The 19,043-nt window shown below is 40.8% G+C and overlaps 2 protein-coding genes across 6 annotated transcripts in view; one reads left to right on the forward strand and one right to left on the reverse strand.

The window, feature by feature from the left end:
* LOC141773667 (echinoderm microtubule-associated protein-like 6) overlaps positions 1–19,043 on the reverse strand; it is a 512,018-nt gene that overhangs the window by 119,796 nt on the left and 373,179 nt on the right. The window lies entirely within an intron of this gene.
* Positions 1,282–5,299, forward strand: LOC141773682 (uncharacterized). 2 transcript variants are annotated; one of them, XM_074645616.1, is made up of 3 exons: positions 1,282–1,611; positions 2,744–3,683; positions 5,109–5,299. In XM_074645616.1, the coding sequence occupies exons 1-3, from the start codon at positions 1,431–1,433 to the stop codon at positions 5,110–5,112; spliced, it is 1,125 nt and encodes a 374-aa protein (XP_074501717.1). In that variant the 5' UTR covers positions 1,282–1,430; the 3' UTR covers positions 5,113–5,299. The 2 variants fall into 2 exon arrangements, with proteins under 2 accessions (XP_074501717.1, XP_074501716.1); XM_074645615.1 differs by having other exon boundaries at positions 1,285–1,611; positions 2,744–5,299.

Here is a 19,043-nt window from a genome sequence, read left to right on the forward strand (position 1 = left end):
ATAAGTAAGTATAAAAGTATGTTAGTAGGCCTATTATCAGCAAAATGGGTAGAGTCAGGTAAAATGGGCCATCATGTAAAATGGGCCAGATAAGGTTGGAGCATCATAGCCCTTTAAAATTTTACAGCCAATCACAATAACTGATCTGGCATTGTTGATACAACACTCGCTGACATGTAACAATAGTTTTGATTGGTCTGAGGTTGCTAATATGGGCAGCTGAAATTACTGTGTTGCCTTCTTTTTATATTGGCCCAATTTACCTGAACATTGAGTCGTAGTTCAAGAGGGAACCTGCTGATAACTCTAACTCTCACGATTCCAAAACAATGATACTTTTTCAATTTTTTTTTAACAAATGAATATTTAAGAGGCCCATGCTCATTTATAAAAAATATCATTAGATCTCTTGCATAGCTTATTTGATGGTCTTATAGATCATTTACCAAAAAAGTGGCCCATTGTACCTGACTCCACCCTACTTATTAAAGGTCCCATATTGTGCTAATTTTCAGGTTCATACTTGTATTTTATGTTTTTACTAGAAAATGTTTACATGCTGTAATGTTAAAAAAAACCTTTATGTTTCTTATATAGTCTGCCTGAATATACCTGTATTTACTCTATGCCTGAAACGCTCCATTTTAGTGCATTTCAACGGAATTGCGCTGCTAGGCAACACCTTGGGTCCATATTTACTTCCTGTCAGTTGATGTATTTCACATACACTGCAACAGAAAAATAAACTGGGACACATTTAGAATGCTTACGTTTAAAACTGTGAAATTGTCTAAATATTGTATATTTGTGACATCACAAATGGACAAAAATCCTGACAGCTTGTTTCAAAAGCATAGTTTCTGAATACGGGCTGTGGGTATTTCTCTGTGGATTGAGTGTTTTGATACTTTCACAGTATTTATAACCTACCTTATGAAATAAAATACATGAAAATCTCACTTTTAACAATATGGGACCTTTAACTTAAACATAATTCATTAAACACATACAGGTACATACATGAAATTTGACCTCTGCATTTAACCCATACTAAGCATTTAGGAGCAGTGTGCTGCTGTAAAACGTTTATCTATTTATTTCTGTAACTTTCTATATATATCTGTAGGTGTATTTATTTCTGTCCTGCTGTAACAACTGAATTTCCCTGCTGGAGATAAATACATTTTATCTTTACCTCTATGATCTTATATCCTCCTTCCACTGCTGTTAAATGAGAGGTAAGGACGCTGTCGTCCTGCAGGGGGCAGCAGCTGTCTGACATGCCTCAACACTCTTCTTCTGTGGTTTGTTGTTATTGTGACTTCCCTAGCTTGTGAGCTAATGCTAACAGCACAGGAACTGGACTCTGTTAAACCTGTTAAACCTCCTCTCGAGGTCGTTCCTGTTCATATAAAACAGTTATCTCTAACATGTCTACTCCGCTGCTCCTCAGGGCGTTTGTAAACGAGCGGCTCACAGCTGCTGCAGACCAGATATTTCAGGTTTTTGAAGGAACGATAATAAAATATGAAGAAGAAGCTTCGAGCTGCCAGCAGGAGATCCAGCGGCTCAGAGCGCTGCTGCTGGACGCGGTGGCAAACCACGAAACAGGTCATTTCATCATTGTTATTTACTTCTGTCAGGGTCAGACTATACTATAATTATCAGCCTAAAGGTTTGTCAAAGTGGTATGTTTATGTTTATGTTTATTGTCCGTAGGCTACCGTTACTGGACGTTGTGGCATTGTTTTAGTCAACAAAGGGTTAACTCTCACTGTTGTGCTGAAACTAGTATATTTAAATATTTATTTTTATATTAATAAATATTTTTTTTTATCATTTATTTGTTTTGTTTTTTAAATAATTGATGTATTATTTGGTTGTATAAACTGACAAAATATTTACATATAAAAATCACAAGAAACCTGAACCAAAACAATGTTTAAAGATTTAGTTTGACTAACAGCTCAACTGATTACATTCTTTTTAATTTATTTTAATAAAGACTGTGAAGTCAAAGAGGCAAAAAAGAAGAAACATTGCCTGAACTTAATGATATTCAAATGAAATGAACATGAGTTAAACACTTTACCGTGAGATTGTGAATACTTTTCTCAATATTGCAATTAGAGCTGCAACGATTAGTCGATAAATCAATTAGTCAATCGACAGAAGATTAATCGGCAACTATTAATCCAAAAATAGTTTTGTCATTTAACATTTGTTGTTTCAAGCTTCTCAAAATGTATATTTAATCGAGAAAATAATCTGCAGATTAACGATAATGGAAATAATCATTAGTTGCAACCCAAAAATATGGAGGACAGAAGCAGCCAATATTAAAAATAAATAAATGTCAAAATTATTAGAAATAAATGTAGTCATTAATTAATTGATAAAATGTGAACTAATTTTATATTTCTGTTTTAATTTGCTTCTTATTTATCTTTGTATTAATTCCCTTATTTATTTACTCTTCTGTTTAATTTTCCCTTTTATTTATTTATGTATTTGTTTTTATCAATTTTTTTATTTATTTTTATTTATTTATTTATTTATTTATTTATTTATTCACTCATTCATTCATTCATTCATTTCTTTTTGATTTTGGCATACCTCCATACTAATAGAGATGTTGTCATGTGGCAGCATAAACAACCTATTTTGGTTATAAAACTGACAAAGAAATAAGAATGGGCGATGCAGAAGTTTTAAAGTCTTTACTCTTTTTTTTTTCCCCCAGACTTTTCTCAGTCGTCCATCTGTAAAGAGGAAACTCCCTCTGAGCAGGGCCACTGTGAGCAGGAGCCGAGCGTCTGTCAGAGGGACCCAGAGCATCGACACATTAAAGAGGAAGCTCATGAACTCTGGGCCGGTCAGCAACAAGAAGAAGAAGAAGAACAACAACACGAGTTTGAGGATGCTGATGGCTCATACCTACCTCATTCATCTGTCTGGGAGAACAGTGTGCAGGGGGACACAAAACCGCCTCAGACAAACGGTGAAAGTGAGGAGCAGTTTCAGGAGGAAACTACAACTGTACAGTTCGTGCTACCACTCGCCTCAACTCCCTCTTCACAAACTCTGATCCAAAATGAAAGGGTCCAAGATGGCAGGGAAAACGAAAGACCTGCTGCAAGTATAACGTTGAACCAAACACAGACAGACCAAAGTCAGAGTTCCTTCATCACTTCCAGAGAATCCACTGACTTATCTCATTTGAATTCAGTTGCACCGAACTATCGTTGCTATTTGTGCGATGAACTTTTTTCCTCCAATCAGCACTTGACAAATCATGCTTTTCGCATGCATTCGAAAGACGCAGATGTCCTCTGCGCTGTGTGTGGAAAGACCTTGGAGTCCACCAAAAGCCTTAACATGCACCTTCAAACACACTGGGGCTCAAAGTGTTGTCACGTGTGTGGCAAACAGTGCAACAGCACCACGGCTCTGACGGAACACATGGCCGGCCACGCCGGGGTGAAACTGCATCGCTGTCATGTTTGCGGGAAAGAGTGCAGCCGGAAGGGAGATTTAAAGATACACATGAGGATCCACACGGGCGAGAAGCCTTTCTGTTGCTCTTACTGTGAGAAAAGTTTCACCCACAGCGGACATCTGAGGAAGCACATGAGAAGCCACACGGGAGAGAGACCGCACCGGTGTCCCATCTGCGGCAGAGGGTTTCTACAGAGCGCACACCTGAAATACCACTTAGGGACTCACGCTCAGAAATACTGACTTTTCCATCCACCTGCGCCCGTGTTCATCAAACAGTTCTTTTCTAAGTGTGAGCACTATAAGAGACATTTATCAAGCGACTTACTTCTCCTTACAGCAAAGTGTGAAAGTAACATTTAAGAGCAGCTCTCAAGTCAACATTCAATAATTCAATGCCACATGAACCACAGTTGATTAGGATAACATGATTAATCAGAGCATGAACAGCCAATCAGAGACAACGAAAAAGTAAAATGTGTTTGTGTAAAATCCTTAGAGGGACTATTTGTAAGAATCAGAAATTACTTGTTTACAGCGACACCTGTGGCCGTTAAGTCAACGAAAGTCAGCGTCCTGTTGCTCGCGCTTGTGCTCGCTCTACATAGACATGAACGAGCATCGGTCAAAACAGTGAGGCGACACACGTCAGCTAAAAGCACAATATCACTCTATATTTCAGTTGCTTGGCAGTAATGTTAGCTGACCAGACGAAGGTCTCTCCATGAATCAATGCTGATCCTAGTGTTGGCTTTTCCTGCCTCAGCCTCCCGACCGCGGCCGGAGGGAACAGGGGAGACACCGGAGTTTTGGTCGGAGACGATAACATTTCTCGCTGCAGAGCCCCGTCTCTTCTCAAGACACGGGAAACCTCTGTTGGTCTGGAGGAGCTGCAGCAGTTATTTCTGCACAAACATCCACTAGATATTCTCAGAGCTAAACTAACTCTTCTGCAGTGTGGAGTGTGCGCGCATGCACGTGAGAGTGGAGCGAAAGAGAGAAGGCAGGCAGGCAGAGGAGCAGAGTACAGCAGAGACTCCAGTCCTGGAGACCAAAGCTACGGTCTCTCCCGCGTCCTCCGACCGCGGCCAACACTGTTTAACAGACGGGCTTCACTAGATAGAACTTTGTGGTTTTGGTGCTTCCGTGTAGTTTGTGTTGGAGTCTTGTCTGAACAAGCGCACATGGGACACCGACCCGCAATGATTTATACGTGTAAGAAGTTACAAACAGTCCCTTTTAATATCCCCTTAAAAATGGCTGAAATGGAAACAATGAGAACCAAATTGGAGCAGGAATCACATTGTGCAGGTAGTTATTATCATAGTTTGCAAGTAGGAGTAAAATGGAAGTGTTTTTTTACTTCAAGTACAAGCGCTGAGGTTTACTGCGTGTTCATCTTCACTGTTGACATGACCTGTGCTCTGGTGGGAACTCATTACTCAGTAGAAACTAACAGGAAGAGTCACTGTTTTCAGTAATAACACTGCTGTTATTACAGATTTTGAATGATGTTAAATTTGTGTGCTGATTTGTTGGTTTAGCTAGGACTTGCTGTACACATTGAAACAAACATATATTGTGTTCTATTCTGCTCTTTACTATTCTAGGTAATACCAAAGAACGTACTGTATATTGCCAAGAAGTGGAAGTCGTTCCATTGCAACATCACCGACTACCGGACGCCAGTAAATCGTCCGCCTAAAAAGTGCAGTACAAAAGTAAAACTAAATTATTTAATTTCTATTGTCATATTTTACCAAAATGGCCTGTGTTAAACAATAAAATATTCTAAATATAATATGCGTTTTCAGTCCAAAATGGCAGCAGCGGCTGTTGTCAAAAAAACACCGGAGTTTCGTCTCTTTACTTCTATACTCTTCGGTAATGCTTTAACAGGTCCGAAATGTGCTAATAATACCAGCAGATCATCCTGTTAAAGCAGTTTGTTATTCATGCTGCAGATGAGGTCACATGACTGTGTCTCTGAATGGGATGAAATTGACATTTTGGTCTTAATTACCTCCGACAGGGCCAAAGGCCTAGGAAGGAGGTTATGTTTTCACCAGCGTTGGTTTGTTGGTTTGTTTGTTTGTTTGTTTGTTTGTTTGTTTGTCCGTTAGCAGGATTACTCCAAAAGTCCGCAATGGATTTGAATGAAATTTTTTGGAGGGGTGGGGTGCGGCACAATGAACAATCCATTCGATTTTGGTGGCGATCCGGACAATGATCCAGATTCAGGAATTGTTTTAAGGATTCAGATTAGCCAGAACATTAAGACCTCTGGGTATAACACATGTGCAGTGTAACTGATGACGCATGACCCCGCCTCTTTCCTTCAGAGAGAGAGACAGATTCTGCGTTTTTTCACGGTCTGCGCTCTCTGAGAGCCATTCTAGTTCACATTTGTATTTAGAGCTGACTGTCTGGGGTTGGATCACCCACAATGCATTTTAGTGCTGATATAAGCTGACATGCTGATATAAGTGGGACAAGAATTTTGCGGTTACACAACATGAACTTCTGGGCAGAAACAACCTCATGAATGTGGGTGGTTAGAGGGAGAGGGAGAGGGGGGGTATTCCTCCAGTAGAGGATAATCTGCCTGTAGTGTCACTGAAAACTGAAAACACGTTTCCTGACATTTTATGTGTGCGGTCAAACTGACCCCAAATTCTCAACCCAAGTTCAAATTCTCCAAAGGAACTTTGCAAACGTGCAATCATGTGAACATTTAAGCTAATCAGTTAATCAGTCCGATTTTGGCATCGTTTCTGCATTCCTGAAGTCTGATGGTCAAGTTTTTAAAACTGACAGATATATGTCATCCACATTTACAACTTGTAAAAGAGAGCTGAATTAGTTAAAGACTATCTGACCTTACTGAACATTTAAAGCAAAAAGGGAGTACAAATCTGCAGCCGGTTAGTTTACATCTGGCAGCTGTTGTGGGTTTAAATGAGAACAAGTAAAAATGTATACACCAGCCTCCTTTGGAGGAGTTATAGTTGTTGATAAACATGAATTAACACTTACATGCGGGATATGGGGTAACACTTTATAAAAAAAAATAATAATTTATAAATGGTAAGTTGATGGTAAATCTAACTTAGTCAATAGTTATTTTTCTGTTAACAAACAATGAAATGATAATTAATATTTACTAATTATTAGTAATGCAATCATTCGTTTGTGTAATATGAAATTAGTTTATAAATTCTATACAATTGCATAATTAAACTATTTGTTGACAGGTTATTGTTACACACATCATCACATTTCATATAATATATTAAGTAGTTATTATTACCAAATGATGTTTAAACCTTTAACAAATTGTTTGTAAATATCTATGAACATTACACAGATAGATGGACCAGAAACCAATTATTAACCATTAACAAAGTATTAACTATATCTAAATAGTGTTTATAAATGCTTCACAAAGTATTTATTAACTATTTAACAAAGTATTATAATCATTAGTTCCAACTTTATAATAGCCATCCAAATAATGTTTATAGACGCTTTACAAACCAGTTATTAACCGTTAACAAAGTGTTACAAATATCTGTCTGTGATGTTTACAGATGTTTTACAAACAATTTCTTTACGGTTTACAAATAATATCTTTATCATTAGCAAATATATATTTGCTAATGATAAAGATATTATTTATATTATACAAATAATATCTTTAGAAAATATACATATATATATATATATTTTTTTTTTTCAGACCAGGATCCACCATAGTAGATCAGACCAGGATCTACCATAGTAGATCAGACCAGGATCTACCATAGTAGATCAGACCAGGATCCACCATAGTAGATCAGACCAGGATCTACCATAGTAGATCAGATCCAAGGTGCAGGCTGTGCAAAGATGCCCCTGAGACGGTCCAGCACATAGTAGTAGGGTGTGAGATGCAAGCTGGATCAGCGTACATGGAGAGGCACAACCAAGTGACTGGGATAGTGTACAGGAACATCTGTACCCAGTACGGACTAGAAGTACCCAAATCCCAATGGGACATACCACCAAAGGTGGTTGAGAACAACAGGGCTAAGGTCCTGTGGGACTTCAGATTCTAGACTGACAAGCAGCTGCTGGCTAACCAACCGGACATTGTGGTTGTTGACAAACAGCAGAAGAGGTCAGTGGTGATAGATGTGGCGATACCAGCTGACAGCAACATCAGGAAGAAGGAACACGAAAAGGTTGAGGGGTATCAAGGGTTGAAAGAACAGCTGGAACAGATGTGGAAGGTCAAAGGCGACGTGGTCCCCGTGGTAGTAGGAGCACTCGGGGCTGTGACCCCCAAACCGGGAGAGTGGCTCCAGCAGATTCCAGGAACGACATCTGAAGCCTCAGTCTAGAAGAGCGCAGTCCTAGGAACAGCTAAGATACTGTGTAGAACCCTTCTGATGGCAGAAACTGTTAAAATAACTTAATTATACTAAATTAACTAAATTATAGTATTACTAACAAGTAGTAAACATAATTAATTATAAATTAGTTGTTTGTTAACAGTAAAATAACTATTAACTAAGTTGAATTAACTTGCCTTTTATTTAAATGAGGGTTATTATAAAGTGTTACCGAGTATAGTTTGCCAGTAGGTGGCATTGCAGGAGCCTTTGTAGTTATCCATCTATGCAGCAAGTCATTGTGGGCTCATCAAACTACTACAGTTTTTCTTACTTGAGGTTAAATTATAAAGAATAAGTGTTTTTGCCCTTTGACTGTGTATTCGTTTTTATCATAGAACTAAACAGTTAAAGAGTATTTGTAAGTTATTGACAAAGTGCAACATTATTATTGCGACATCTTGCACGATCTGAGCGCCGATTCAGTTCAAGGGCAGCCGAGTGAAGACTGTTGCGAGTCAAACTGTTATCTCATTAAACTCGCTATTTCAAAGCAGCTTCTCCTGCCGGGGGTTTTAATCACGCGCTCTGAATTCCTCAGGGAGCGGGTCCAGTGTTGTTCCAAGGTCGTTTTTTAACTGCTAATTACTTCTCACTTTCATAGAAAAGCAGAAATTACATTCACACGGTCACCAGGTTTTTGAGCCATTCATCCATGACTTTATGGTCTAATCAAAGGCCTTTAAAAAGCTCTACTTGGATCGCTCCCCAGGTGGCCTCAAAAATCTCACACAGAACAGGAGCTCATTCAGGAATCTCTGCGGTCGGGAAGCTGCTTCAGGCGATTCAGATTTTAGATCGTAAAGCTAAAGAGCTAATCGGGCCTCAGTGACCCTCAAACCTAAAACCAACTACCCTAATCTGGTTATGCAACTCCCGCTAAAGACGCAGGATCACCAGCAAACACCCCCTGATCCTTGGGAACAGTTTCCCACATGTTAGCTCATGTCTAGCCTGTTTTAGAGGGGTATGGGTCAGGGGGTGTTCAGGGGGAGATAAATAGTCAACAGTAGATGTCACATAGAAGTGGTGTACATCAACTGAAAGATGGGAACCTGCAGATTAATTTGAGATGCAGCTCAACACTGTGTGTCAAATTGGTCAAGTTATGAATCAGAAATAAAAATTAATTCATAAATTAATTGAATAATTAAAATAAATTGTGAGTAAATTGGACATAAATTTGATAACACAAAGTCTAATTTTAAACCGGTTTAAATTTCTATCCAATCAAATTCACAGACATTGCGCCCCCTTCTGACTCAAAATGATTATTTGCCAATCAGCCGAAAATTAAACAAGTTGCGCTGCTTTCAAATTTCATGACATCAGCGACGCGGTAACATCAGGCGATGCTTGCAGACCAGCCATCGTACACCAGATTTGACAATGACCGCAGAAAATAGCCAGGCCAGTAAAAAGCAAAAAATATACTATTTTAATGAGGAACGGGTATTGACAAAATGTGTGTGTCTCATTTGCGGTGCGAGCATGTCAGTCGGTTAAAGATCTAACGTCGAGCACCACTTCACTAAAGTCCACGGCAACTTTTCACGGGACATTCCCGCTGGTAACAGTTTACGAACGGAGAAGGTGACGGAGCTGAAAACAACGCTTAAAAGACGACAGTCCCTGTTTACCAAACCGATGAAGAAGGCCAATGCTGCAGCAGAGGCTTCATTTAAAGTGGCGCACATCCTAACGAAATAAAAAGCCCTTCACCGATGGCGGGATTGTAACAGAGGCGATGACTGCGGTGGCTGCAATGTTATTAAAGGACCATGAAAGTAAGACAGAAATTATGTCTGATATCGCCGATGTACAACCTGGTGGCGCTATGTGTAGCTCTCGGCCACTTTCATTTTTTCAAATTAGATCTCAGAGGAAACGAGGTTGGAGACCCCTGGTTTATGGACCCCAGTATGCAGAAATATTCAAACACCATTTCAGTATAGGCGAAAATAACACATTTATACTGCATGCAAAAAACTGCATGGTTTTTGCCCCAAACTGCATGTGATTATCAAAAAGTGGGCATGTCTGTAAAGGGGAGACTCGTGGGTACCCATAGAAACCATTGTCATCCACATATCTTGAGTTCAGACGTCAAGGGACCCCTTTGAAAATCACCATGCCAGTTTTTTCCTCGCCAAAATATATCGTTACTTTGCAGCGTTATTTATAGCATTCTTCCCGACAAGCTGGCATGACATTGTTGGTGACATTGTAGTTTCATATGATACCAGTATTCAGCTTTAAAAGTGACCCCGCTACAACCTCTGAAAGACGGAATTTAGCATCCGTTGGAGTGTGAGGGAGTTGGGGATTCAATCACCCAAATCTAAACCAGATGATTTGTATACAACACCCTCAGCTGGCCAAATCAGTGCTGAATCATAGACCAAACTGTAGACTACTAGTGTATATCCTCCTGTATGTACTCACAGTGGTATTTGGCCCATGACTATACGGCTGTTTGAGAAAATTACTCCATACTTTTCTGAAAAAAAGGAGGGCAAGAGGTTAATCTTCTGTGAAGTAAATATGTGAAACTTACCCAAGGGAACTGGAGGGATTTTCATTTATGTGGGTCAGGCTGTGTGTGTGTGTGTGTGTGTGTGTGTGTGTGTGTGTGTGTGTGTGTGTGTGTGTGTGTGTGTGTGCAGACTGCTGGGTGTGTGAAAAGTGACATTTTGCACCCACGAACTGTTACCAAGAATTCCACTGGCACTCGGCAATCATCAGGAATTCCACCGGCCCTCAGTTGCATAACTGGGTCATTGAGTTACTCACCAACCGGGGAGGTCTCTGCAAGTGAGCTCCAAGTATTTGACGGGAATCCAAATGTACCGCAGGCGGTGGATGGAGGTGATCCAGGGGAGTCTCTGGTGCAAAGGAGATTGATGGAGGGGAGATCTGACAGGATAATCCTCCTGGGTCAGGGTTTTGATGTGGAACAGAACAGCAAACATCTGGTGAATGTCCTCTAGAGACAGACACACAAACACACCAACACGCAGGGTGTTAAGCAATGGGAATACGATGTGGGTCGAGCTGAGCGTTACTGAAGTTCTGTTCATTGTTTTCGCGCATCTGTTTAATGTGGGAGTCGACGGGAGGAGAAGCTGTCAGACAAAGTGCAGGAACACGAACAGTGATTACATTCTATGAGTTTAACGGATAGATACTGATGTAGTGTTGAAGGAATTTGTGTTATTTACATAATCATTGTGCTGATTTTAATCAATATATTCTCTTAGGATCAGAAAAGTAGATTCATCACAGGAACAAAAAGAGAGGAGATGCCCCATCCCATCAGGATATACGAAAAGCTTAAAAGATGATGACGAGAGAGATGCTGTCTGCGTTCTGAATCCACACCCTTCATATTTTCAGATCTGTATTAGGTTTGTCTGCAAATCTGAAGAATAAAACACTTTATACCTACAAAGTACAGTATTGTTCTTCAGTGTCTCAGTGTTTGGTTCCTATGAACCTATCAGTGGTCATTTATTTAAAGTTCTCTATACGATATCCAGAGCATTAATATAGCAGCAAACAACCCTCAAGTCCATGTAAAGATATAGAGGAGTAATATCTACCTGAGCAGAGAATGAAGTCTCTCTCCCTCTGTGTGTTGCATCAGAGCTTCTCCGTGCTATGTTGACATCGCCGGGCCGGCCACACATGCTTTTACTGCATGTTTACAGTTGCGCCGGGAATCCGGTCCCTCCCCGCAGGGAGAGAGGTCGCACTGCGCAGTGAGAACTCAACGGCCCCGGGCAGCAGTGAAGTCCGGGCGAGGGACAGTTGGGCCTTTCCAATGCACCCGGTGAGGGCCAGCGCACCAGTTGAGAAGCGTAAAAGATATTTTGGGTTCATTATGAAACTGTAGCGGGCTGGGTGTCAGATCACTGTGATTTCATTTAAATTAGGCTACACAATGGTTGATTATGATTGGATAAAGATCCACAGCACACTCTGCCCTGCAGATTGCAAAACGTGGATAAGTATACAGTATTATTCAGTACTTTTTTATTGGGCATCAACCTCGTCTTTACGCACATAATTGTCAAAATAATAGACTTGAAACGTAACGTAAACGGCTGAGACGGAGCCGTGCAGACAGCTGCTGCACAGATTAAAATGAGAGCCTATCTGTAGAGTAAAAACACTTCTGACGGCCTCCAGTTTTGTCATGCACGGGGTGGACGGGAATGATTGAAACGTCTTTATTTTACCGTTTTTTTTTTTTCAATATAGGGTATTTGCGGGATACAGTAATTTGCGACCTTAAAAAGAAAGTGGGACAGGGCCGTAAAGTGTGTGTGGGGGGGGGGGCGGGGGCAATGACACCTTGGCCCCCCTACTTCTGGCACCCATGGTTATAGTTAATAACGCCGTCCCGACTGACGGCTCTGTTGCGGAAGGGTAGCAACCACCCTCCCCCCCCCCCATGTTAAAGGGACTGTTTGTAACTTCTTACACGTATAAATCATTGCGGGTCGGTGTCCCATGCGCGCTCGAGTGTGGCTACGCTGTTCAGATTCAGACTCCAACACAAACTACACGGAAGCACCAAAACAGCAAAGTTCTATCTAGTGAAGCCCGTCTTGCAAAACAGTGTCAACTCTTCCTGCTTCAGCCTCCCGACCGCGGTCAGAAGACAGGGGAGACTGTAGCTTTGGTCTCCAGGGCCGGAGTCTCTGCTGTACTCTGCTCCTCTGCCTGCTTGCCTTCACTCACACACCGCGCTCGTTCTCACTCTCTCACTCCACCTCTCACGTGCATGCGCGCACATTCCACACTGCAGAAGAGTTAGTTTAGCTCTGAGAATATCTAGTGAATGTACAGTGGACGTTTGTGCAGAAACAACTGCTGCAGCTCCTCCAGACCAACAGAGGTTTCCCGTGTCGTTTCCTGCTGCTGAGTGAATAGACGGGGCTCCGCAGAGAGAAACGTTATCGTCTCCGACCAAAACTCCGGTGTCTCCCTTGTTCCTTCTGACACCAGTCGGGAGGCTGAAGCAGGAAAACACAGTATCAGCATTGATTCATGGAGATACCTTCGTCTGGTCAGCTAACATTACTGCCAAGCAGCTGAAATATAGAGTGATATTGTGGTTTTAGCTGACTTGTGTCGCCTCACTGTTTTGATCGATGCTCGTTCATGTCTATGTAGAGCGAGCACAAGCGCGAGCAACAAGACGCTGACTTAACGGCCACAGGTGTCGCTGTTAACAAGACATTTCTGATTCTTACATAGAGTCCCTTTAACACTGTTGAAAATGCGTTAGAAATGCTACCAATCTCACATTTAGCACCTTTAAAGAAAGCCGCACAGAGAGAAGAAAACCACAATAACAGAAGATATCTGGGGTTTTTTGCAGCCCATCTGATCCCATTCAATTAGTAGATGTTTTAGATCCATGGTGTAAATTCAAAGACAGTTTGTTTTGAGGAAGACCTTGAGGAATGCCAGATGATACATTTGCCTCAGTGTTTACCTTCTATTGCTAATCCCAGTATATATATAAATCACATGCTGGACCTTTCATGCATCGAGGAGCTCTGCTAATAAAAGCTGCTGCAGTTGTTGCTGTGGGAAGATTTCCAACACCGTTGTTTCCTCACACTGTTGTCCTTTACAGATCTGCTGACTGATTCAAGTTATGTGTGTCACTTGTCATCTGTTACCTTATTTATTGAGTGTGGTTCACTAAAGGACTTTAGCCAGGAACATGAATGTAAAAATGTGTTGCAAGCTTGTGAGATGTAGCATTTCTTTCATATGTCTCATAGGAGAAATAAATATAGGCAGACGTTTTGAAAAAAACATATACCATCCGGATAAAATTTTTGCATAATATAATGAGGAACATTTTTAAAATAATCGGTTATATAGAACATACTGTATCTGCAAAATGTTCACTGACAACATTTTTCATTGTTCTTGTTCTCTTAAGCATGGTAAAATTGTTTTCATGGTTATGTTTAGGCACTCATCACGTGGTTAAAGTTAGGAAAAGATCATGTGTTGGTTTAATATTTTAAACGTCAAGTCAGTGACTTGAACCATGAGACATTATGTGTTTTCTTTATCAACATTTAACCCAAACCAATATGTTGCCCCAACTTTAAAGGTGGCGAATTCAAAATTCAGAGAGCATTGAGCGCATTAATATAGCAGCAAACAACTATTGTCTATGTTAAGATATAAAGGAGTAATGTCTACCTGAGCAGAGAATGAAGTCACTCTCCCTCTGTATATGTTGTAATAGGAGCTTCTCTGTACTCTGTTTATGTAACCGGTCCGGCATGTTAGTGTACCATCCAGTCCCCCCCAGTCATCAATCAATATTCATCAATAAATGCATACATACATAAATAAGAAATAAATGTAAAAATAAATGAATGGATTTAAAATTAATAAAAATAAATACATAAATAATCAAAAGGGAAAATTAAACAGAAGAGTAAATAAATAAATAAGGGAATTAATACAAAGATAAATAAATAAAGAAGCAAATTAAAGCTGCAGCGGGTAGAATTGGAGCAAATATGATGAAAAAAAATAGTTATTTTTATAAAACGGTCGCTATATCCTTAAAGTAGTACATGAGGCAGGTAATCTGAAAAAAATCATGTTCCTCTGTGTCCTCCGGTGCTCCTAATGGCATCTGCAGGATTTCACAGACCGTAGGAAAACAACCAATCAGAACCGAGCTGGAGTTTGATTTGAAATTTGAGTTTCAGAGACTTTGTTTCCTGAATTCTGGTGACTTTAAAACAATAAACCCACATGGCGCAAATACGCTGGCGCTGCACCGTTATGTATCACCATTATGAATCTCCCAGAGAACCTGATATGGAGAGGGCAGTGGAGAGTACCGGCAGCTTGTGAGAAGCTCCGGTACGCATGAAAAAGTCACGGTACGCCGAGGAGTAAGATGAGTAAAATACTGCGTACCGCTATGTACCAGCCCACTTCAAGCACTGCTCATCTCTCATGACATATGTTGAGCCAGACAGCCCATAACTGTTAACCGCAAACTCTACACCCCCTCCCTCATCTCTCTACCTCTCCTCCTCACTGTGGCCGCCCGGCACAGAGCGATTGGGCCAGCCCAGTGTCAATTAAGGAAAAGAAATGGGCCGATTTACCTGTTTTATGGGCCAAAAAAAAAAAGACATACGTCGACCCAAAAGGACGTCGGCCCACCGGGAAAATACCCGGTATGCCAGATGGCCAGTCCAGCCCTGGCTGTAAAATGACAAAGTTTGTGACTTGGCTGCCATGTTGAGATCAGCTGAGGAAATACCAAGCACCGCCCACCAGCCGGGTCACACGTTCTCATTTTACAGATAAACAGTACACTACAAGATGTTTCTAAAAACATTTTACATGAAAAATAAGTATTATAGTAACAGAATATTGATTCATATTTGATCAGCGCTGCCTAGTTTGACCGTTTGATCGGAGCTCATGAGTAATTGACAGCTGCCTCTGTTGAATGAACAGCCAATAGGAACGCTCTCTCTCTGAAATGACCTGTGATTGGTCAGAAAATTTTAAAGCATGTAAACAGAGCCATGAGGAGGTGCAGAAGTCTAGTTTTCTTTCAGAACACTTGAATTACAATATGCTGAAAGGTTATTATGGAATTTTTGCCCGATGATGCCAAAAACATACTGCCACTTTAAAGCAGAAATATCAATTTATGTCACATTTATTTTGTTTTTGATATTATTTTACTACATTTTATGACATATTTATTTATTTATCGAATCATTTATTTATTGATTGATTGATTTTTGATTTTGGCAGCTTCCGTCCTCCATATACAGAACCAGTAGTTCTATGAATAAAGACCTTTTGACTGGGTATTTATGTCCTCTCTCTCTCTCTCTCTCTCTCTCTCTCTGACCCAGTATCTGGCTGTGGACTCTGACGCATGATGTAAATGGATTAAATAATCTGGTGGTTTTATTTGTAAAAATCCAAAGTAAGCAGCTGGCCTGCTATTTGTCTGAATCCGGACCAGTCAGAGACCCCCCCCCCCCGTCTCTCTCTCTCTCTCTCTCTCTCTCTGTGCCAGCTGCTGCATGACTGCAGAGCGTTGAGTTGAGTTCTCCTGCTGAATGAGACGCGACCAAAAACAGACGAATGAATGCATGAGCGCTGTTGCCCATGAAGCGACGTGCTGCTCACATGTGAGGGGTAAGTGTGTTTGTCATGCGTCGGCGAGAGAGAATGTTCAGACTGCTGACACAGCCGGACGAAAATAGAGCCCGGTGGGGGGGAGGCAGGGAGGAGTGTATGGGATGGATGTCCACACAGTGCACGTTGCTATTCTCTGCTAGGCTAATGCAGATGTTTAGTTTGCTGCTGGAGCTCCAGCTGACACGGTGACAACAAGGTCAAAGGGTCACACTAAGTCGCAGTGACCAGAGCGGATCACGGTGCTGCTGAGTGCGCCATGCAGCTGATGTGAGACCAAGGGCATCTGCTGATAGCTATACTTGATATGTGATATCAGACAGTCTATATGCATGCATGCTGCTGCTGCACGGTTCTATATTAAGACATGGAATATAGCTCTTTCTGTCCATAATCCAGCATGCCATGTTGTGATAGCTGCAGAGGAAGTTGAAAGCTGATCTCGCTTTGGAATCTAAAGTTGTTGTGGGCCAGAGGTTGAGACTTGTACACAGTCTGAGTTGAGGCATAGCAGCAGGTGACAGTGTGAGAAGATAGATCCTCCTCACACACACCTCACAGCAGGGGGCAGCATGAAAGAGCTCCGAGAATAGACCCCACTGAGCTAAAAACCACTACTGTACCATGTAAACACTGTTGTGCTATGTTTTCAGTGCACACACACACACACACACACACACACACACACACACACACACACACACACACACACACACACACACACACACACACACACACACACACACACACACACACACACACACACACACACAATTTCAAAACCCCTCTCCTCAGTGTGCTTGATACAATGTTGGTGGAGTATGTTTGATAACTTTGAGAGCTGCTTGCTTATCAGCGGTCCTGGGGCCTTTGAGAAAGCTGCTATTCTCACGGTGATAAGCTGTTTGCTGCTGATGTCAGTTTTCACACGCAGTGAGCAGCGTTGGGCACGTAAAGAGGAGAAAGTTCAAGACGCTCAGCTCAGGTTCAAGAAGCTGGAGCTGCTGGTGCTGAAACACTGCTGGAAGATTATGACCATTCTGATTGGTTAATTGACTGGTTAATTGTTTTAAAAGGTACAGTGTGTAGGATTTGGTAGCATCTAGCAGTGAGGTTGCAGATTGCAACCGATTGAAACTTCTTCCGTGTGCGAAGCGTGTAGGAGGAGAACTACGATGGCAACGTGAAAAGGTGAATGGCCCTATCTAGAGCCAGTGTTTGGTTTGTCTGTTCTGGGCTCCGTGAAGAGGACCCGCTCCAAAGAACGTATATTGATAAGAAGTGAAAGTTAGTTGTTCGTTCAATTGCAACATCAGTGCCCAGCAGCAAAGCTACGATTCCGCCATTTGGACTGAAAGCCTACAAGCCGCCTACAAAGTGCCGTACAAAAGTAAAACACCATTATTTCTATTCTCTTGTCATATTGAATGTCTCTACCGAAATGGCCTGCGTTGAACAAAAAAATATATAATATAAAATGTATTTATTTATTAAACGTTTTTGCCCGGCTGCTTCCCAGAGAACCATAAGTGAGCAGTGGACATAAATAGAAGTTAGCACACAGATTTTGAGAGTGATATCAAACTTTTTCATGTCAAGAACCTCTAAAATAGATTACCAGTAGACCACAGACCATGGCTGTAGAAGAGGGTCCATGAATACTGATCATTCAGGGAGATTTACGGAGTGTAAAAACAGAGCAGGAAAGACAAGAGCAGACTATCAACTAATCTGTTGATTTTTTTTTTCAATTATTTGATTAATTGTTTAGTCTATAAAATATCAAAATAATGAAAAATGCTCTTCACAGTTTCCTAAAGCTCAAGTTCAAATTGTTTAGTCCGACCAAGATATTCAATTAACAATGATGTAAAAGAGAAAGAAATATGAAATCCTCACATTTGAGAGGCTGGAACAAGCAAAAGTTAACATCAAAGCTCTAGCTGGATGACAATATCAGTCGGCAGGTCCACCACTTTGGTCCAAACTGAAATATCTCATCAAATGCTTGAACTTTTCTACAAACATTCTTGGTTTCCTGATGATGTATCATTCATGGTTTCCTGATGATGTATCCTCTGGTGATCTCCTGACTTTTCCTCTAGCGCCACCATGGGGTTGGCATTTGTGGTTTTTGATAGATATATCCCAGCAGTTGTTGGATGGATGGACATGAAATTTGGTACAAACATTCATGTCTCCCTCAGGATGATTTGTAATAACTTTGGTGATCCATGAACGTTTAATTTTACGGTCAAAATTTCAATTTGTGCAATACTTGGCTTTTGACCAAATACCTGCAAAACTAATGACATTCCCATCAGCCTCAGCTGTACTTTGTGTTTAGTGCTAATTAGCATAAAGGTTAGCATGCTAACAAACTAAGCTAAGATGGTGAACATGGTCAATATTATACAGTACCTGCTAAACATCAGTTAGCATTGTCATTGCACCCGATTCTACTGTTATCAGGCCATTAATTATCAGTCACTATAAGCACCATAGCTGTGGGCCGTTAGGGGCCTACTACACCTACTACGTTGTAAAAGTGAAAGTGAAACTTAAAAGCAACACGTTCTCACATGTTGTAAAACTGTATGAAACGTCACGTTTTGAACACAAACAAAAAGGCTTCTTTAGGTTTAAGCCACTAAACTACAACTTCTTTAGGTAATAAAACTAAAACTTCTTTAGGCAATAAAACTAAAACTGCTTTAGGTATAGGCAACAAAACTATAACTTCTTTAGGTTTAGGCAACAAAACTACATTTTCTTTAGATTGAGGTAACAAAACTACAACTTCTTTAGGTGTAGGCAATACAACTACAACTTCTTCAGGTTAAGGCAACAAAACTACAACTTTTTAAGGTTTAGGCAACAATACTACAACTT

This window comes from Sebastes fasciatus, chromosome 9 (assembly GCF_043250625.1).
Source record: "Sebastes fasciatus isolate fSebFas1 chromosome 9, fSebFas1.pri, whole genome shotgun sequence".
In the NCBI taxonomy this organism is placed as follows: domain Eukaryota; kingdom Metazoa; phylum Chordata; class Actinopteri; order Perciformes; family Sebastidae; genus Sebastes; species Sebastes fasciatus.